Raw genomic sequence first — 22204 nt, 5'->3', positions numbered from 1 at the left:
TTGTAAACCCTGTTCACCGAAGTCTATTTACAAACATACGTAACGATATTACACAGAAAAAATACACAAACATTGGAAATCAGTTGTCAGGGTTTCTGGGTCGTTGTCCCAGTATTTTCAGTTCATGTTCACTGTTTATCTTCTGCCTGTTCCACTTCCTGTTTTATTGTGTTAGCCTTGGTCTGTGTGCATTATGTTCAGTCCTCTTCCCATTTATCATCAGTTCATTATGTTCAGCTGCTCACTCACCTGTCTCTAATCACTCATCATTCAGCCTGTGTATTTAAGTTCCTCAGTTCCAGCAGTCCATTGTCGTGTCATTGATTTGATGTTGATGTTGTGTACACTGTCCGTGTTTCCAATCCAGCCAGCCAGTTCAGTCATCTCAGTTCAGCCAGCTATCTCAGTTCAGTCAGCCCTCCGTTTCATGTCCTGTTTCATCCGCTCATCATAATAAATCACCAGGCTTCACCTACCTGCGAGTCCTGCGTTTGGGTTCCTTCTTCCTCGCCTCCACACAACTCCTGACACACACAGTAAAGGGAAAAGACACACTGGTCTGGGTCAGGGACAAGCTGCACCCAGCAACAGGTGTTCCCTCGCCTGGATGCCCCAACCAAAGCGCAGACTGAACATCCCAACATTATTGGACATACCAATAATAATAATAATAATAATAATAATAATATGATCTGGACACAAATATTGAACCTCATTTCATTTATTTTTGTCCAGATTCAATCACACAAAGTGTGACTTGTGCTTATAGAATGATGTGTTCTTACAAACAGGCATCAGTGGATCAGCCGTCCTCCATCACATATCCCACACGGAAAGTTTTCACAAACAAACTGTAAAACCATTTGTTTGTATTTGCTGAAACTTATATTTTGGTCAATCATTTAAGTTGTTTCAATGTTTCATGAGTAACACGAAGTGTATTCATCTCGTATCAAAAGAGGTTCACATTCAAAGAGCTTCTTCAGCAGTGTGATTTGTCACACTGACCTGTAGCACCAGCTGTAACCTGACTGACAATCAAACTGCCTACATGTGGTATCACAACAAACTAAACTATTATGAGAATCAACATTATTCAACTCAATACTCAAGAGAAGTTTTTAAGTGTCAAAAATACAATGGTTCCATTCTTCCACTGTTTCCTGTTGATCTTTGCATTTAGACTAATGTTTCTTCGCAATGTTATGGCTGGGAACTAAACAAGCCAACACTGTAACCATAATCAGCTTCACACACACACACACACACACACACACACACACACACACACACACACACACACACACACACACACACACACACACACACACACACACACAAACACACTTGGGCAAGAAATAGATTCTGATGTTTTTTGTTGAGTTTTCTCCATTTCATGAACTGAGAGCAGATGAATTAACATCCAGAAGAGACAACTGCAATCTTAAAACGTATTTACAAAGTGAAACAGAGTAACAGGATAAAATATTACCACTACCCACATGAACCTCAGAACGGGTGATTAAATCATCCCTCAGTAGTAGAGACTGTTATATTGAATGCACAAGCAGTTGTTGAAATGATGAGTTATGATAATGGCTCCATCTCGTGGCCATGTCTCTAACTGCTAAAGAGCAGAAAGAGTGAAGAGGGCTCCTGCAATTAGGAGTCCACCAAATTGTTTGGATTCATAGTGATGTTGTGAAGTCAGCATGTGCTGATTTTTCATCGGTTACCTGAAAGAATGTGTTCTATGCAAAGTGAGATTTAGTAAACAGCAAGACTGATTTAAAAGCACAATTCTTGAGTGAACAGTATTGAGCGAACAAGGCTGCATGTCACTGCTGCAAGGTGAAAAAATGTAACCACTAGAGGGCAGCAGAAATAAAGTTTCTGTAGGCGTTAATTTTTCAAATGTAAAATACTAACTTGTCCAGACAGCTATAGTATATAAATTCATAAAGTATTTAAAGAGGAAGGAAGTTTGGGTTTAGTTTGAAACCTGCATGATGTGTAAAACCAATGAACACGAACCAAATGCCATTTTATCATAATCTGACATGCTGGCCAGGAATTTGACATACCAAGGTATGCCCTGTCTGCTTTGTCTCTATTTGACAAAGGAATTGCACTCCAAATGAGAATGATGGAAGTTTCAGGATGAGAATGAAACCATAACTGTACAAAAGAAAAAAACAACTAAAGTTTTATTTAGAACATAATGCATGTTATGAACATGAAATTGAATTTTAAACTATAAATGACACTAGTAAATATTTTCTTGGAGAAAAAAATAACTAGATTAGAAAATATTGGGGACTAGCAGATTAGTTTCTAGTTTTCAAGGCCTGCTAAGGTTCTAGGCGCACCCAAAAAGAGTCATAAGGAATACATCAATCAATCAATCAATCAATCAATCAATCAATCAATCAATCAATCAATCAATCAATCAATCAATCAATCAATCAATCAATGTTTATTTCTATAGCACATTTAAAAAGGACCTGTGTCCATCAAAGTGCTTCACAAAAGTGCCGCAATGCAGGTTATAACAAAAGACAACAAAAACAGTTATAGTTACAGCAACAGTTAAAGTTATGTAGCATAAATGCAGGCCAGGTGGAAGTCTGAACTTTTGCTTCAAAGGTTAGATTAAGCAACTGAGTTTTTAAGCGCAATTTAAACGATTGTATGGACATCAGTCAGAGCACATATGCACAAAGTCAGGCCATATGAAAATTAATGAACTAATCTGGCTAAACATGGTCCCTGGGTCTTGGTTGAGGAGTTTTGGGATGATTCAGGTTTTTCTAGTTTTGTATTTTTGATTATCTTTGTTTCATGATTCTATATTCTGCATATATTATATTTACATTTGTCTTGTTTCTTAGTTTTATGGGTGTTGCATTCAGGGTTTTCTTGGAAAGTGTTAAGGGTTTCTGGTTTTGTGCTTTCTTGGAGCAGCATATTCTGGTGTGTTTCTTTATATTTGTATTTTCAGGTTTTAATTCTCTTGTTTATTTCTGTTCTTGGTTTTAGTCTGGTTTGTGTTATTCCTTGAATCCCCATTCCTCCCTCCCTTGTGATTCTGTGTCTGGCTTAGTCCATAACTACCGCCCCATCGCTAAGTTACTTTTACTTAATGAGCAGCTCTTTAAGATAATGGAAGGCAAAAATTTATTATATAAACATCTGATTTTGGCAAGAAAAAAAAAAAAACAAACAAAAAAAAACAATGCTGCTTTGCCTGTCCTTATGAACAACATTTTAATTGAGAGTAATCTATAATAAGACATACATACATAAGTACACAGGTGTCTGCTATTATCATCTTACAACTTTACTTAACGCCTCCCAAACACACACACTCCCTACTTTGAACAAACAATGACATACACAAAACAATCTGCTTGAAACCTGGGCATTATTTATGATCAACATCTCAGCTTTAAGCAAAATATCCAAAGTCTGTCCAGTTTTATAAGATTGGAGGCTAAGCTGTTGTACTCAGATCAAACTGTTTTCACTTTTGTGATTGATAGAAATTTGTGGTATTCCAGCCTTACTAATGAATTCATATTTTCATATGTTTCACATTTTCACCCTGCATTTTGCTGTCTGCATTCATAAAGCCTGCATGAAACAGAAACAGCAAGAATGCATGGACCAAAGCATCTCTGTAAGAGTGCATCGTTTGTTTTTCTGTTTCCTGCCATGCTATTCTTTGCTTTACTCTGTTTCTAATGTGTATAAATAGAAATGCCTCTCTCTGTCAGTTTTTATCTTCTTTGATTGTTCATCATGTATTTCTGCTTTTACAGTTTTAAATTTCTGGTGTTCCTTTGTGTTAAATTATCTGTGGTTAGACAGTCTTTTCTGTTTGTTTCAACTGCCAGTCCTTTTTGTGTTTTGGGTGCATTTCTTTTTTTGTACACAGCAGTCATTTCACACATGGCTGGTGCTGATGCATAAGATGACATTTTTCTCATCTTTGCATGCCACACTTCTTCCATTGTGCAACATTCACACATGTACCATGGCCTTGATTAGCTTGCAGAGACTTCCTGTGTTTTTGAAGGAATGAGTTATTGCATGAGTTGTTAGATGTTAGGTATTCAACACAGTGCATAGGACTTTTTTTTTTTAATTTTCCCCATTTGATACATTGAGAAAAGCAGGACATTTTGTTGTATCTGTAAACACATCCAACAGAGACAACATTTTGTCAAGTTGTAAAAACTTACATTACTGCATTAAAGTGACAAGTTGAATCGCTGGAAATCAGATGAATTGTACACTTTATTATTAATTATTAACTAATTATACACTTTTTTCTTCACTCACCTCTTCGCACTTCCTAAGAGTTGATACACCAGGCTGCATTTAATCATTAATCTCTGGTTCTCTTCTGTAGTGTGGCTTCTGTCCTGTCCCACTGCCCCCACCCCTAACTGGTCACAGCATATGGCTCCCTCTGCCTGAGCCTGGTTCTGCTGGAGGTTTCTTCCTGTTAAAAGGGAGTTTTTCCTTCCCCCTGTCGCCATGTGCTTGCTCTTACACTATAAAGCACCTTGAGGCACATTTAGTTGTGATTTGTTGCTATATAAATAAAACTGAACTGAATTAGTGAAATATTAAGTTGGATTTGATAACGTGGTAACTGAAGGTGCTGAGGAAATAAAACTGCTACATCTGCACTAAGATGTGTAACATGATTTAGAAAGAACCGTCCTCTCTTACTCATGCCCCATTCAACTTCATTATCTAATAAGCCATGCATTTCCTGTAGAAGGAGCACAGCAATGTCTTTTTCTGTACTGAGCTCATGTAACATTGCTCACCTTTCTCTATCCCTCTATCACATTTAAAGTTTCTATTCTCCTATACTCTCCTTATCTTTAAAACACAATATATGAACATGTCTCCATCAGGGATTGTCTGTGATTTCTAAAGACTGTCTTTCAATGGGTTCATGGAAAAAGTAATTGGTCTCCTGTAAGGAATGTGCTCGCTGATCATCATTCTTTGAGAACTGAGAAATGTAACAACGAAACACCCTCGAACATTTCTTCTTCTTTTTCAACATTTACAGCATTCAAATAACCTGAAATCTTGCTTTGATTTACAGCTTCAGTTTTCATTCACCTTGCCTGTCCACTGCTTTGATTTGCCTCAGCTTCTGCATTTCACTTCGTCATCCTCCTGCACTGTTTACAAGTCCATTTTCACACGGCCATGCAGAGCTGTTTGCTGGTTGCTATCTACAGCACTATCTGTGACTAGCTGTTCATTTGTGTCACGACCTGCAGATCATTGTTTACTGTAACCACTGTCACTAGCCTTCTACTGCTTCCTTGAACCACTGGCCTGAGCCTGCAACTCACTTGTTCCATTGTCCACTGTTATTTAGGCAGGCAGTATGAGCACTGCAGTCAAAGCACATCATGTGTAACTGAGCTGGGACAATAATAGTACATGAATCATTGCCATATTTAATTCTTTTAGACCCTGAAATGTCTTTCAAAGGGTCATTCATATGTATAAATGTCTGTCTTTAAAGAGACTGAACATGTTGGAGTCTGATGTCTTTGCAACTAAGATGATCTGTTCATTTGGAATTAAGGAGGTGGGCAACAGATCCACACTGAGGATACAAACGACGGAGAGACAGCTGCCAACAAGTAATTCGATACCACACCTCTCTCAACCAAAACCTGAACATCTTCGTCTCAAAGAAAAACAACAGCCCTGTAGACTTCTCTTACCCTCTCAAGAAAGCAATTCTGAAAAGAGAAGCAGTCCAAACATCCACTCATTGAGTTGCTCCACACACCCTCAGAGAGGAAGTTGTTTCCATCCTGGTTTTGGAACAGCAGGCTCTACTCCAACTTTATGCTCAATAAAGTTTGTCACCATATATTAAAAAATAGCATTCCTCTTGTTGGAGTCAAATTGTTAAATGTTGTCATTGTGTTACTTAAATTTGTAAGTCTTAGTTCAAACTGTAGGATCAAAGACATTCCTTTGTCTCTGACCACCTCTCCAGCCAGTTTGTTGGTGGGGGAGGCTGAAGTGTTTTATTAGGCACATCCTATCTGAAAGTTCTGTTTTCTTGTGTAGTGAGCTTCCTGCTTTTATGATTCTTTTGTGAGCAGGAGGTCACACAAACGTACCCCCAAACACATTCTCACACTCACATACACACACACACACATTCTCACACTCACATACACACACACACACACATTCTCACACTCACATTGATCACTGATTGTCTTGTTTCTTTTGTTAACAAGTATAAGTTTCTAAACTAGCGGGGCCTGTGGAAGCACAGACCCAACACCTCTGTAGTTGAGTGACTTTTGTATGACTTCAGCATCACAACTGGTGTATCTGTTTTTAAACTCTGCATAAAACACATGATAAAAATCAGTGGAAAAGAAAAAACATGGCTGACTTCTGACTTTAGAAATATTTGGCAGTAAACGCACTAATTCAAAATGTTGTACTAAAAGCAAGACAAAAAACTGTTGTTTCATAAAGTTTTCATGTGTGTGAGCTTGAAATGCTTTTGAATTGAACATTAAAAGTTCAAAGTCTCTGTGTCTGTGGGTTTTCTTCTCAGTTTTATCTGGACCACAAAATGACAACCAAACCACATGTACCTTTTCTCAATCTGACAACATGGAAACATTAAAAAACAAACAAACAAAAAAAACCCCATAGAATTAAGTCATGCATATAACTATATATATATATATATATGTGTATAGTAATAAATACCTAGAGAGATAGATATACAGAGATATAGAAATATGTGAAACAGCTGGTACACTACTTTGACACTTTGGTTGAGGTTTCGTCTCTCCACAAGAGGAAGTGATCTGAAGGTGTTGCATGCAAACACATTTGCCCTAATTTCTTTGTCCATTCTGTCATCAGACTTCACAGTTTTAAGAAGATGACTTCTGGTTTTAAGCATTCACTCTCTAATAAGACAGCAGTTGAGTTTTTTGAAAACTTACAAATCAACTTTCTGATAAGACAGCGCAGTCTGCAACAGCCATGTTCTTCACAGAAGCTGAATGTTTGTTCTGGGTTTTTGTTCTCTGTCTCTCAGGTAGGAAAGATTCTGTTTTTCCTGATGCCTTAATTCATTGTCCACTTTGTATGTATCAGTGTAAATGCTGCATTAATGCATAGGTAACAGTTTATGGTTGTAGATATTTGAGGTTGTTTTAAATTTTACTGTTGTTTATTTTAAGCCATAATAACGATTTTACTTTGACTCTATAAGGTCAGTCCTCCTGTCCTTTCACAGTCACTTATCTCTTTTTTTTAAATCACCACAGAAAAATAGCCTGTTTTTGTATTTGTTACAACTGGTTTATCAGATTGTTCACCTTTCCATTCTATCAAATACTGCAGTTTTATGAAAGCTGTTAGTTTCTAAAAATTGATGTACTAAATGTTCCTTTGCATCAGTGCTATGAAGTACTGGGTTTAGGCCATAGTGAGGTGAGTCTCTCATTCCAAGCTTGTCTCAAATTCATATCAGTAAACGATCACTCTGTGTTACAATTAAAAACATATGATCAGCACATTTTAAAATGTGCTGGAGAACTACTGTAACCCAAACTGTGGTCTTCTACCAGTCACAACCATGTAGAAGCTTAAAACTGTGAGAAAAAGAGAAAATAAAAAGCAAGAACTGTTACGTTCCATTGTGGCATTAGAGCTGTCAACGTTAACACATTAATATGTCATTACGATATCATAATGACATATTAATGTGTTAACGTTGACAGCCCTAACACATACATATATATAAATATATATATATGCCCCGTGTGTGGAGCTGCACAACGACAACATGTTAGCGCAGTTAACCCGTTAACGCATTATGTGTACAGAGACATTTCAGGGATTTAGAGTCATTCTGTCCAAACTTTTGACTGGTATATATGGTGTTGCATGCACTCTGTCTACACATTTGCCTTTATCTCTCTGTCCATTCTCTAATTGGCATCTTTCTTTTAAGCAGGACACTTCTGAATTTCACCTCCTTTATTTTACCCGAACAGCATCTGGAGTATTTAGAAGATCAAACAATCAAACATTCTGACTAAAAGCTGAAATTTAAAGCAGTCGTGTTTTTCAGAAGCCAGATGTTTGTTTTGGATCTTTGTTCTCCATCTCTCAGGGAGGATATATTTTGTTCAATTTAAGACTGCAAAACATTTCAGGTGTAGCCAAATTGTGCAAAGTCAAAAAAGATTAGATAAAACAGGATAAGAGCTTTTAGTTGAAGGGACTTTCACTAATTCTATCTTGATGAGGTCATTAAAGTACAAGTTAATCATTTGCATTATCACTGTACAACTGCCCTGACTTGTTGGTATAGAGATCAATGTTACAGAAATTGTGTAAATCTGCACAGATGCTTGCTAATCAAATGTTCTGTTAAAGGTGTTCAGGGACAAACAAACAGCATCTGTGCCTTGAAAGGTTCATCAGTGAATCTGTCCTGCTCACATCAACATCCAACTTCAAGCATGAACTGGTACAGTGTACACAGGGGGGGCTTCAAGATTGAGACCTCTGCAGATGGAAAGTACAGCATGTCAGCAGATAGTAACTTGACTCTGACAGTCAACAATCTAGCAGAGAATGATGCAAACATTTACTGCTGCAGAGAACCTGCTGACAAATCAGACTGCGGCCAAAGGGGAATTTCTCTCAGTGTTGCAGGTACAGTGATTTTATCAAACGTGTGAAGAACTCATTTATGAATAATCAGTGTATTGATATTATTTCTATTAACGATCCTCTCAGAGCTGCAGGTAAAGGTGATTCCTGCCACAGAGGGACAGACAGTAACACTGATGTGCAGCAGCAGCTGTCCTCTGACTGAAAAGCCTGCAGCCTACATCTGGTACAAGAACAGAGAGTTTCTCTATGAGGACTGGTCTCCCTGGTACCAAGAGCTGCTCAGCAGTGAGGAAGCAGTCACATACTCCTGTGCTGTCAAAGGCTACGAGGATCTCAGAGCCCCTGAAGTCTCTGTGGGTGAGTCATGATGTTCAGTGTGTTACAAAATAAACTACTATAAATAAACTAAGTCAAATAATTCTCAGTAAACGTACTCAATATTCTAATATTTTTTTCATCCAGATTCCATCACATCAACATGCTTCAATGTGACTTACACTAAAAGCGAAATGTGTCCTTATCAGCAGGGATCAGAACATGAGCCTTGTTCCATCACATTTCCAAGAGGTGAACACACAAACACATCTTCTTACTGATCTCTGAAAAACACAGTTTCTACATTCACTTTTTTGAATCCCCTCAGCTGTAAAAGGCTGAAGGGTTAAAAGATGTTATTGGCAGTTGGCATGGACACCGAGATTTGTGAATGCGAGAATGAGGCAACGTAGGATTTCCAAATTGCTACAAAAGGCACATGTGCTAAAAATCTTTGATGAGTTTGAATCTCAGTGACACTGACCTCAAGGTCAAGGTCAAAGTTCTAGTTTTCTGAAAATTTTGTGATTGCAATAATTCAGGAATGAATTCAACTAGGATTTTCACATTAACACCATAGGTACATCTACTAAGAAGCTGAGGGGTAGCACTGGCAGCAATCAGTAGTTTTTTTTAAATGAAACAATTTCATGTTACAGGTCACACGTGAATGACATAATGCTTTGGGTGAAAAAAGTAGAAGGCCAAGATTATTGTTGAATTGTGTGGATGCAGTCAATGAAAATGTATTAAACTGAAAACATCCCTGATGAGGAAAAGACAGAATGAGTACACAGACTCCTCTCTTATAAGGAAAAGAGAAGTGAGTTCAAGTACCGTTGTTCTTTGGACTCACCTCTACAAATCTGCTCCCATACACAAAACCATGTAACTGACATACATACACGTATAAAATATGCATATTAATAACATAGTGACTGACGAAACTGTATTTATCATCTCTTCAGTGGTACATGTTGTAAAGACACCTGGGAACACACTGACCTGTAGCACCTCATGTCCTCTGATCGACCCTCAAACTGTCTATGTGTGGTATGAAAATGGAAAACTTTATAGGGAAAATGTAAGGAGCATTTCAACTCCAAGTTCTTTGAAAAACAACTTTTACTGTGCAATTAAAGGTCACGAGCATCTTCAATCTGATGAAGTCTGTGAGTATCAAAGAAAACTGTTAATTCTGTTAATTAATAAAAAGCTGTTATCTCAACATGCAGACACCACAGTCAACTTTAAATCTTCCATCTGTATTTCAGGTGTTCAGGATAAAAACTGCTGGAGAGTGAATTATGTCAGCAAGAGAATCTGTGCTCTGGAAGGATCTTCAGTCAGCCTAATCAGTAAATACTCACATCCTGATTACATGAAACCAGAGTTTAAATTATGGAATAAAAAATGGAGAACAGGTGATAAGGAACTTGAAAAACCGATTGAGCCTTCAGGCCGTGTGGAGTATCACGACAACATGAAGAACCAACACACCCTGACCATCAACAACCTGAAGAAGAATGACTCAGGAGGATACACATTCATCCTGAAACAAAATGATAAAGAACTGAAACTGCCTGGAGTCTTTTTGATTGTCACAGGTAAAGTCTCCTAACAAGATAACCTAAGATGTGTCATTCATGTAAGAGCCTCAATGTTTTACACTAAAAAGCCTAAAAAGCCTAATGTAAACCTGAGCAAACAAAACTGAATGTAAAAGTGTTATCAGCAAAATTTCACTGATCATCACATTTTAGCTGGTCTAAGAATAAGTGCTGCTTGTAAAACTGTTGACTGTCCTTTGCTTTTCACACGAATTGACCTGTATCACATTACCCATCAAAATGCTATCCTATATTTTTTTTTTAAAAAGGTAACTGGGAAATTTTTATGAGATTTATAGTTTTTAATTATTTAATAATGTTCCTCTTTCAGAGCTGAGAGTGAAGATGAGTCCTTCTGCAGTGGTGACAGAGGGTCAGAGAGTCACACTGACCTGCAGTACCAGCTGTCCTCTGACTGACAACACAAACTACATTTGGTACTTGAACAGTCGACCTCTGAACATGACAGAGACCCACAACAAACATCTGATCCTAGACCCAGTCAGCAGGGAGAATATAAGAAATTATTCCTGTGGTGTTCAAACTAACAAGGATAACACCACAGCTCAATGGCTGCCAGCAGCTGCAGGAGGTTTTGCAGCTCTCCTGTTAATAATAATAATACTTCTCACTGTGTTCTGCTGCCGGAGGTGAGCATCACTGTGTTCTCTTTTAGATCAATCATGTTCAAACTCTGATTTGAAATCTGTTATTCAGTCATATCCTTTCATGTTTTACACTCAGAAAAAAGAGGGCTTCCAGTCATTCTCCAAAGAGTGAAATATCAGACAAAAAACAGCAGGTACACAACACAGTGCATCCACAATCCTCTTTTTCTTTTACTTGATCATTTATCCTTTGTGTGGATAGATTTTTTTTGTCTTGTTTATCTCACCAATATCTTAACCTTCCATATGGTGTAAAATGTGTACCATATGGGAGGTTATGTTTTTTGGTCTCCTCAGGTCAACCATAATCCCATATATGAAAACTTCTCAGCTCACCACAGCAGAATGCCTGTCAATACACACCAACCAGCTCATCTCTATTCCAATGAAGGTGAACTTTACTCGAATCAAGGTGACCTCTACTGCAATGAAGGTGACCTCTACTCCAATGAAAGCGAAGTCTATCCCAATCAAGCTGAACTCTATTCCAATAAAGCTGATCTATACTCTAACATCCAATACTGAGTCACTGCTTTTTAAACAGAAAAAATCTCAAAAAGCACCACAGCTGTTGTGTACAGAGTGTAAAACAATCACACTCTAAAATGGCACGTAGAATACAGTAGAAATGAGTAGAAAAGTGGAAATGCTTGTGGTTTTCAATTTAAAGATGTTTGATCATGAAATGCATGTGCAAAGTATAAGACAATGTAAAAATGTTATTGCTAACTTTGTATAACATGCAAACTGTCCTACTTGTGAGCTTTGTGTTGTTGCTTTCTGCGTGGTTTAGAGCTTCCAAACTGAACAGTTAAAACTTAAAGTCATCATTTCTTTTTTTTTCCTGAACCATAAATGAACCACTAATGGCTTAACATAAATCAATAACCTTTATAAGTATTAATAAATATTTTTTTAAAAAAAACTAAAGCGCTGTAGTAGTTTAATTCTTTCAGCTACAACTAGTGTGAAGATTTATCTGAATAATCATTTGTCTCTTATTTCTTCAGCTTTTTCTGTAAAGTTTTTGAATGTTTGATGTCTGAATAACCCATTTTCCATTCTATTATTATCTCTTAAAGAAACTATTTGTTATCAGAATGTTCAAAAAATCACACAGTTAGGTGACAGTGTTGATAAAGCCCATGACTTAGGATGTAATTATTATGTGAAAATACTTACTGGTAGGTGCGATGGAATAAATGAGTAATAATTCAAGATCTCTTAGGAGAGAAGAAAAGTGTCCTGAAATACTGAGTAATTCTGAAAAAAGTTTAGAGAACAGGATTACACATAAATTGTATATTTAAGTTGATAACTTTGGGTCATTTTTAGGAGAAATGTTTTTCACGACTTTCATTGGAAATACACATTTATTTTTACTGAAAAATTCCAAGGTTATATAAGCAATGATGTTATTTCTAATATTAATTAATTATATGTTATTAACCTAAACATTTAGAATTTTTGTCATATGAACATCCACCATTATAACCGCACACAAATGGCAGAAAACAAGTGCAAATACGTGTAAAACCGGGTCTGCTTTAAGGTGAGTTTCCTGCAACCAATGATTCCATCTATCCATTCTCTTCTGCTTATCCTTGTCAGGGTTGTGGGGGTGCTGGAGCCTATCCCAGCTACCACAGGGTAAGAGGCAGGGTACACCCTGGACAGGGTCTGTCCAGTTTGTCACAGGGCTAACACATAGAGACAGACAACCATTCGCACTCAAATGCACAATTTAGAATTACCAACCCCACTAACTGCATGTCTTTGGAACGTGGGAGGAACAAGAACCCATGCAAACATGGAAAGAACATGCAAACTCCACAGAAAGGCTCCGACCAGGTGGTGGAATTGAACTCTGGACTTTCTTGCTGTGAGGCAACAGTGCTAACCACTGTGAAAACCTGCCATATAACATTTCATGTTATCTTCTGCTGTGCAGACTTGATAACAGGTAGGCAGACCACAATAGAAAATGTTACCAATACCAGCAGGATAACTCAGCAAACATGATTAAATCCCTCAGCATTACTGTATCATGAGATATGATAATATTGCCCTCTAGTGAACGTGTCTCAAACTGCAAAACAAACAAACAAAAAAAAAAACACATCTACTTTTAGTTCTTAGCTAAGTTTTAGTTAACTATAATAACCTTATAATAATAACCACATCAGAATCTGCTTCAGCTCCAAGTGATGCCTTGGAGTTGAGGTTGCCATCATCTACCTGATAAACTGTGTCTATGCCCATGTGGACCAGCCAGCGAGCACTGTGAAGGTTATGTTTTTCGACTTTTCCAGTTCATACCATCAGGCCAACCTTCCTGGGTGATAAGCTGACGCATGTGGATGCCTCTCTTGTGTCCTGGACTGTGGATTACCTGACAGGAAGGCCACAATATCTGCGTCTTCAACACTTTGTGTCTGCCAAAGTGATCAGCAACACACTCATGTCAGAAAATAAACTGGACTGGGTTAAAAGCACCACTGCATTCTGCAGGAAGGACCTGAGTCGTATCTATCTTCTGAAGCAGCTGAGATCTTTTAACATGTATCGGACAATGCTCAGGATTTTCTATGAGTCTGTTGTGGTCAGTGCCATCCTCTTTGCTGTTGCATGCTGGGACAGCAGGTTGAGGGTCACAGATGCCAAAAGATTATTAATAGAAAGGTAAAAAAAGATGGATGAGATAATGAAGCTGTTTTCTAATGAAAGTTTCTGTTAAAGGTGTTATTATTTGTCCATGTTTATCATGAGCGTTAATGCTAATGCATGATCCTGGGTTTTGTACCCAGCGTTTTCTGTTTGGGACTCAGTTTTCTGTTTGATATTTCCCATTTGACTGTTTTGTAGTTTTTAGTTTAAATATTACCTTTGCTTTGGTTAGGTTTTCATTCTGATTTTGTATTCATCGTTTTCTTTGTTATTCTCAAGTTTTTCTGGTCCTCCTGTGTTGTCTATGCCTCATCTACATTTCTGCGTCCATGTTTAGTGAGTTTGTCTTTGTGTTTACTTTGGCCTGTCAAAATCAGGTGTTAGTCTCTGTCTAAAGTGTTGGTTCCCTGTTTTATTTTGATAGTCTTTTGCCCTGTGTGTGTTGTGTTCAGTTTTTCTTTGCTCGTTTTCATTAATTGATTCTGTTCAACTAGGGGGCTCTCTAACTGGTGGGGAGGCTGTTATATCTTTGCAGGTGGTCTCCTCTCTACAGGAGCTCACTTTGCAGGTGGGGGAGAGATATAGGAGAGGTAGAGAATGAACTCAACCTGGGTGTCTATTGTCTTGTGTAGTTTGGGAGATGATTGGATGATGGGGTGGGTGCAGTTTTCTCTGCGGTGGAGTCGGGTGGGCTGCCTCGGACTCTGTAGGGCTGGGCGGTGCTGCTGCTGTGGGCCCCGGTCCGGATGGGCCTGGGCCCCCTTGCCCTGGTGGGTTCCAGAGTTGGGGGTGCCTACTGGGGTCAGCGGGGGAGCTGGCCCCAGGGAGGGGCCGCTTGCCCCTCCCTTTCTTCCCTCCCCATCCTCAGCTACCTCCCTCTTCCCGCTCTACCACACCCACCCACACACGCAGGACTTGGGGTGCAGATATGTCACCAGGGTGCAGGGGAGGCACTCCCCCTCTGTCCCCTTCTGGCCACCTGTGCCTCAATTTTATTCTGCAACCTAGACATCCACATTACTCACACTCTCACATAACACATACATATAGGGCCTTGGGGGTGGGCACGTTTTACAGCATCCAGAGGATGGTCGGTGTATTCCAACCCACCTCTGGCGCTGGTGCCCTACCCTCAATTTTAATGCATATAGACACTGAGGGTTTTCGGGAGGAGCCGTGCTGCTCTCTGGCAGGAAGCACCATGCCCTCCTGTGTTTTAAATGCACTTTAGAACAGCACACAGCAACACTACATATGAGTGGGCAGAGGGAGGTTTGGGGTCTTCACTCACCCCGGTTCTGTTAGCCGTCAGGGCTGGGGGGCTGGGAGGAGGTGCTGGCCGTCAGATTGGGGTCTGTGATGCAGGGCCTCCCTACTACTGCAGATAAGGAGGCGGTCCGCTTGCCTCCACCCCAGAGAGAAGGGTTACACCTCCTGGGTCTAGGTGCGGCTTGCCCCTCTGGGGGCGGGGGTACCTGGACCTGGGATATAGAGTATGTTTGGGGAGTGTGATTGTCTGTGCAGTGTCTATTTGTGTCTGTCTACACGTTGGGTAAGTGCCGAGTATTTGGTTGTGTATATGGGGGTGGGAATACACGTTTGAGTCTGCGTGCGCCTGTTCGTCTGTGTCTGTATGTCAGGTTGGGTCTTAGACTCCACCTCTCTGGGAACATCTCAGGCCCTCCAAAGTACGGAGGCCTATCTCCCCTCCTCCTTGGGTCCTCGTACTCTGGGGCCTCTGGGGCCTCTAGATGTCTGGGGCCTGGATCCCCTCCATACCTGCTTCATGGCCTGGGGGACGGGGCTATGGCTCCCCACACTCCCTAGCAGACCGTTACATGGAGAAACCTTTGGAATACAAGCATGCTGATCCACACAGGTGTGCACACGGGTGTTCACAGACACAAACTACACCTTTCTTGGCTACCTCAAAGCACATTGTGCGCTGTCTATCTTGCGTGCTGCACAATAACATTTAATATTTAGTATCTACTGTTATCTACTGCTAGCTAGTTTATTGTGATGGTGCTGTATTTATTATGTTGCTGTTTTTTGTTTGTTTGTTTTCTCTTCTGTTTTTTTTTTCTCCATACAGGTGATCCAGGTGTTTTGTTTGTTTTCTCTTTCTTTCTTCTCCCCTTTCTCACCATCTCTTCTCCCCTCTATTTTTCTTTCTCTCCCTCTCTTTCTTTCATTCTTTCTCCCTGTCCTATCCCCCAGTCATGTCTGTCCCGACTGTAACAACCGAAAATAAAATAAATACATAATTATAATAAAGGTCAATCAAATGGACCAATATGGCAAGGCCATGATGATCCACTTGGTAAAGTAAATCCGCTTGGCATCTCTCTTGGCCTTAAGACAACAATTCTGATGGCTAAAGATCCAAACGGGACAGGGGAAAAAAAAAAAAAAAAAATTGATTCTGTTCACTTGCACCTTGTTTTCCCCAGCAGTGTCTCTTTCCCCCATAGCCTCATGTCTTTTCAAGTCTATTCAAATTTCCCTCTGTTCAAGTTTTCAGTTTAGGTTTTTGTTCCTGAGCTCCAGCAATAAAGCTGTTTGAGTTTAGTTAAGCCTGTCTGCCAAGTACTGCATTTTGGGTTCTCTCGCTGCTTGGCACACACACTCACTTGATAGTAACAGTAAAAATATGACAGTAAAACCAAAAGTATTACAATTCTTAGTGATCAGCAATCATTAAAATCAATTGTCCCTGAGTATAAAATATAGAAAGATTAGTGAAAACTTGGCACAGAACATAAATAACTAATGACATTTACAGTCCTCACTTGTTGAGGGTTAAGCAGAGAACAATAGAAAATGTTACCAACGTGTGCAGAATGGCTCAGAAAAGATGATCAGATCCCTCAGCATCATAGACTGTTGCATTAAACATGGAGTTGCTGACACAATGAGCAGTAATTATGATCCCTTCTGGTCTCAAATTACTAAACAACAGAACAAGGGAGAAGGTGCTAAAGGAATCTGAAATTGTGCTTGTTTTTCAGCATTCAAACAATAAATCACAGAATTTGAGGCAGGAAACAACAAGAGTGAATGTTGAACACAATTTTTATTTAAAAATTTACAGTGTTTATCTCTGTGGTTGAAGACATGTTGTCACTTCTGAGTGTTGCTCAAATGTGGTAAAAGCTACCACTTTTAGGCCACACCCAGCACCCATGTGTAACCAGTATCAAAAAAAAGTCTGCATCTCCACAGCAGTTCATGCAGTGAGCTTGAATCTGGGGTTTCTTGATCACCACAGACGTTTGTATTCATCACAAACCATAAACCACCATAATTAGATATGGACAAAAGCTTTAACACACAGCTTTCTTCTCAACAGCTTAAAGCACCTGAGGTGACTATTTATTGCACATTTATTTAAAATACAAGTGCACACAGCAGAGTCGACAAAAGATTGAAAGGAAAAGGAAGGAAGTTTGGTATTAGCTTCAAAGCTGCACAAGATGTGAAACCACTGAATATGAAACAACAGTCAATCTTTCCCCCCCTAACCTTTCACTCTGAAAAGGAGAACAGCTTAGGCTGACCGATGACTTACTTTTTTTTTTTTTTATTCAAGCTTTCACTGTCAATGTTAAATGTTAAAGTCTGTAGTACAACAATCATGCCGTTCAGGAATGCTTGTCGTCTCTTTGTGGGTGTCATCATTTACATCTCAGGTATCAGTGATTATTTATTAGTGCCTATTTAAGAATGAAAGTATCCTTAGCTAATCCTACTACATGATTTATAGATGACAACTTTGAGTTCAGATTAGTTCCTAATGTAAACTACAGAATATCTCTCTCTTTTTGACAGAAAGGTTTCTTTCTAATGAAAGTTTGTGTTAAAGGTGTTAATGGAGGAGAAACCAGGATCTGTGCTCTCAAAGGTTCATCAGTGGATCTGCACTGCTCACATCAACATCTGACTTCAAGCAGAAAATGGTTCACTATCCAATGGAAGGGAAATTATGTTCAGAGTGAGCTCTCTGTGGATGGACAACGTGTAACATACAACATGTCTGAAGAGAAAAACCCAACTTTAACCATCAATGATCTAAGAGAGAGTGATGCAAACACTTACTGCTGTATGAAGACTACAGACAGTCCAGGACTCTGCTGGCTCAACAGAATTACTCTCCAAATTGTTGCAGGTACAGTGACTTTTACTCATTTATTACTTTCCAAATGACATAATTGTATAAGTTGTTATCCATCATCCTCTCAGAGCTGCAGGTAAAGGTGATTCCTGCCACAGAGGGACAGACAGTAACACTGATGTGCAGCAGCTGTCCTCTGACTGAAAAGCCTGCAGCCTACATCTGGTACAAGAACAGAGAGTTTCTCTATGAGGACTGGTCTCCCTGGTACCAAGAGCTGCTCAGCAGTGAGGAAGCAGTCACATACTCCTGTGCTGTCAAAGGCTACGAGGATCTCAGAGCCCCTGAAGTCTCTGTGGGTGAGTCATGATGTTTATTCTGCTATATTATTTGACAATAAATAAATTCGATATGAACAGAAATCTCAATTCTAAATATAAAAATAATCTTGTTACAAATATTTAATTGCATTACTTTTTTTTCAGATTCCATCACAGCAACCTGCTTCAGTGTTACTTATGCTTATGGAGACATGTGTTCTTATAAACAGACATCAGTGGATGAGCCGTGCTCCATCACATATCCCAGAGGTGAAGTTGTACAAAAACAACACCACCAAAACTCACATGTCAGATTTGTTGAGTCCGACATTTGTATGAATTATATAAACTTTATGAATCTATCTATGCACAGTAACGGGAAGTGTATTTATCTTTTATCAACAGAGCTTCATGTTCAAAGGACTTCTTCCATTTCTGGGTTTGTTACACTGGCTTGTAGTACAAGATGTAACCTGACAGACCCTCAGACTACCTACCTCTGGTACCACAACAAACAAAACTATTATGAGAATCAACATTATTCAGTTCAAAACTCTTCAAGAGGCACATTTTCTTGTGCAGTTAAAAGCCACAAACGTCTTCAATCTCCAGAAGTTTGTATGTGTTAAAAATACTCTTTTTTATTGATTCGCTGACATCCTGAAATATAGACCAGTCAGTCATCTCATAATCCATTTATATTTCAGGTGTTCAGGATAAAAACTGCTGGAGAGTGAATTACGTCAGCAGGAGAATCTGTGCTCTGGAAGGATCTTCAGTGAACATCACAAGTGAATACTCACATCCTGATAACATGAAGCCAGAGTTTAAATGTTGGAGTAAAAAATGGAGAAAAGATAAAGTGGAAGTTGAAGAGCTGATTGAGGCTGCAGGTCGTGTGGAGTATCAGGACAACATGAAGAACCAACACATCCTGACCATCAACAACCTGAAGAAGAATGACTCAGGAGGATACACATTCAGATTCAACAAAGATCATGAAGGATGGACACAATCTGATCTGCCTGGAGTCTTTTTGATTGTCACAGGTAAATCTAAACTCCTCACTCAGCAGACTTTACTCATTAACAGGACTGTGAAAATATTCCATTACAGAGCAAGGATCAAAAGCAAACAGACATTTTCCTTTTGTAGAAAAATTCACCCTTTCAGTGTTTTTTTGTACAGTCAGATCAAGTGACAAAACCATTATTTTTGACTTTTAAAATATATAAAACAATTTTTTAATCTTGATCAAATATTTTATAATGAGCACTTTGCTATATATATCAAATACACACAAATATTCATTTTCCTATTCACAGAAATTAAGAAAATGACAGTCAATCAAGTTTCATGTTGGATTGAACAAATATCACTAGGTGTAATATTAAAAAAACATCTATATAACCAGCAGGTACCTAGAACAGTAACAATAATGGCATGAATAGCTGAAAAGAAATTAATAACCCCCAGTTGTCAGACAAATACAGTGAAATAAAGTAAACAATCCCTTTAAAATGTCACAGAAATAAAGAACTGAGCTTCAGTAAATTTTATGTTTTTTCACTTAAAATATGGCATTACTCACTAAACATGATTTAAAAATGATGTTTTCTGAGTAACTATTAAATCCAGTTCTTTGTATTCTTTACGGCCAAGAAAGACACGGCTCAAAGTGGTCTTTGCTTAAAAAATGATCTTTAATTTTACATATTCCAGAATATGGAGATCAAGCAAGTCACCAAGACATGCCAGCCGAGATCTCAAGTAGAAACAGGAAGCCTGGTTATTTATATAGATGTCACACACACTTTAAGTTTCGATCACTCTGCTTAGTTTCACTTTCTTCCTGCAGTCGCCATGCTCTGCAAAAGCATGCAGTTTCCTGTCAGTACTTTTGGCACAGACTGTACTAAGAGTTGGGCCTCTCTTATGTATAAAACAATATAATCAGCAACATAATCTCAACATAACCCATGTTGTGATTTTGCAATTTTCAATCCATTTTTTATCTGCTTATCTGGGGCTGGGTCACGGGGGCAGCAGCATAAGCAGAGAAGCACTGACCTCTCTCCCCCCTGCCACCTCTGCCAGCTTATCTGGGGGAACACCAAGGCATTCCCAGCCAGCCAAGAGATTTAATCCCTCCAGTATGTCCTGGGACTGCCCTGGGGCTTCCTCCTGGTGGCACATGCCCAAAACACCTCACCCAGGAGGCACCCAGAAGGGCACTACCCTTTTCTGGCTGAGGACTGTGGCCTCAGACTTAGAGGTGTTTATCCTCACTCCCGCCTCTTCAAACTCGGCTGTGAACCACTCCAGTGGAAGCCTTCCACCACTTGGTTACACATAGAAGTCCATAAAAATTATGAAAAGAAGGCACAGAGAAAGACCCTCTTGTCTACCAGGAATAACTAGATACCCACCCCAGCCCTCTGCCTCTCACCGAGGGCAACTCCAGACTCCGCCAGGGACACAGGCGGAGTCTTTATATTTATATTTTTTAATAATTTAATAATGTTCTTCTTTCAGAGCTGAGAGTGAAGATGAGTCCTTCTGCAGTGGTGACAGAGGGTCAGAGAGTCACACTGACCTGCAGTACCAGCTGTCCTCTGACTGACAACACAAACTACATTTGGTACTTGAACAGTCGACCTCTGACCCCGAGAGAGAACCAGAACAAACATCTGATCCTAGACCCAGTCAGCAGGGAGAATGCAGGAAGCTACTCCTGTGCTGTGAAAACCAACAAAGATATCAGCTCTGCTCCAAAGACTCTCACTGTCCAAAGTATCACAGGAACATGGACACCAGCAGCTGCAGGAGTTTCTGCAGCTCTGCTCCTTTTAATACCTCTCACTGTCTGCTGGTGCAGGAGGTAAGCAACACTGTCTCATCTGACATATCTGTCATGGTTAAACTGTGATACGAAATGGGGTGGCTGTAGCTCAGGAGATAGAGCAGGTCATCTGTTGATCAAAAGGTTGGTGGTTTGATTCCTGGCTCCCTCAGTCTGCATGTCAAATATCCTTGGGCAAGATACTGCTCTCCGATGCGTCCATCGGAGCATGAATGTGTTTGAGTGTATATTAGTTAAAAAGCACTGACAAAGCATAGAGTGAATGTGGAATGTTGTATGGAGCGCTATGAGTACTCCAGGAGTGTAGAAAAGCGCTATATAAAAATCAAAATGTTTTAACTATTTATTTATTTATTTTTGTGCAATAGAAAAAAGAGGACTTCCAGTCAGTCTCCAAGACGAGAAACTTCAGATAATAAACAGGTTAAAAAAATCTCTCCTTTTCTCTTCACAGGAATAATAATTTATTCTTCATCACAGAAAAACTTTAAAGTCGTTCATCATGTGTTTTTTTTCTCACTTACATCCTAACCTCTTGTAGCCTTTTTGTCACTGGAGCTCACCACCTACCTCGATCATGTTTCTACCCAACAGTTGTATTTTTTTATGTGACTAAACACATTCACATTATGACACAGTGTTATCAGCTGCATCTGCACACATCTAAAGCTCTTTTGGGGAGGACACCACTGAACTGTTATTCATAAAAAATCCCGACCATCACAAATTGCTAACCATTAGGGCTGCAGCTATTGGTTGTTTTAGTAATTGAGTATTTCATCAATTATTCCATTGATTAATTGAATAATAAGAAATACTTTTGGCTTCATTAATGAAAATAATAAATCAAAAAATGTACTCCTCTTTGTTTCAATTTTAAAAATTGCAATGTTTAACTGCATACAAAGAATGAACGTAAAAAAATAAACTATTTA

General features: G+C 39.1%; 2 protein-coding genes and 1 long non-coding RNA gene across 3 annotated transcripts; all 3 read left to right on the top strand.

Moving 5' to 3' along the window:
* The first annotated feature begins 7046 nt into the window (after positions 1-7046).
* Positions 7047-10648, top strand: LOC134629675 (uncharacterized). The gene is made up of 6 exons (XM_063477201.1): positions 7047-7120; positions 8470-8751; positions 8836-9069; positions 9175-9279; positions 9996-10199; positions 10302-10648. Exons 1-6 carry the CDS (start codon positions 7066-7068, stop codon positions 10646-10648), a joined length of 1227 nt encoding a protein of 408 aa, XP_063333271.1. The 5' UTR covers positions 7047-7065.
* A 328-nt stretch (positions 10649-10976) lies between these two features.
* On the top strand, positions 10977-11870 carry LOC135933100 (uncharacterized). The gene is made up of 3 exons (XR_010573680.1): positions 10977-11287; positions 11382-11439; positions 11603-11870. It is a non-coding gene; the product is annotated as an uncharacterized LOC135933100 (long non-coding RNA).
* Positions 11871-17609: 5739 nt separating this feature from the next.
* LOC134629674 (uncharacterized) lies at positions 17610-20762 on the top strand. Its single transcript, XM_063477200.1, has 6 exons — positions 17610-17664; positions 18215-18445; positions 18572-18676; positions 18812-19024; positions 19114-19455; positions 20623-20762. Exons 1-6 carry the CDS (start codon positions 17610-17612, stop codon positions 20760-20762), a joined length of 1086 nt encoding a protein of 361 aa, XP_063333270.1.
* The last annotated feature ends 1442 nt before the right edge of the window (positions 20763-22204 follow it).

The sequence above is a fragment of the Pelmatolapia mariae genome, linkage group LG6, assembly GCF_036321145.2.
Source record: "Pelmatolapia mariae isolate MD_Pm_ZW linkage group LG6, Pm_UMD_F_2, whole genome shotgun sequence".
NCBI lineage: Eukaryota > Metazoa > Chordata > Actinopteri > Cichliformes > Cichlidae > Pelmatolapia > Pelmatolapia mariae.
The sequence above is the reverse complement of the archived record's forward strand: the minus strand, read 5'-3'. Positions and strand labels throughout refer to the sequence as shown.

Bases quoted from the DNA above. Each gene is read 5' to 3' on its own strand.
- LOC134629675 (XM_063477201.1), top strand. From the start codon at position 7,066: ATGTTCTTCACAGAAGCTGAATGTTTGTTCTGGGTTTTTGTTCTCTGT. The intron at 8,752-8,835 runs GTACAGTGATTT...CGATCCTCTCAG, and splicing joins AATTTCTCTCAGTGTTGCAG to AGCTGCAGGTAAAGGTGATT. The intron at 9,280-9,995 runs GTGAACACACAA...TCATCTCTTCAG, and splicing joins TTCCATCACATTTCCAAGAG to TGGTACATGTTGTAAAGACA.
- LOC134629674 (XM_063477200.1), top strand. From the start codon at position 17,610: ATGCCGTTCAGGAATGCTTGTCGTCTCTTTGTGGGTGTCATCATTTAC. The intron at 18,677-18,811 runs GTGAAGTTGTAC...TTTTATCAACAG, and splicing joins CTCCATCACATATCCCAGAG to AGCTTCATGTTCAAAGGACT. The intron at 19,456-20,622 runs GTAAATCTAAAC...CACCTCACCCAG, and splicing joins AGTCTTTTTGATTGTCACAG to GAGGCACCCAGAAGGGCACT.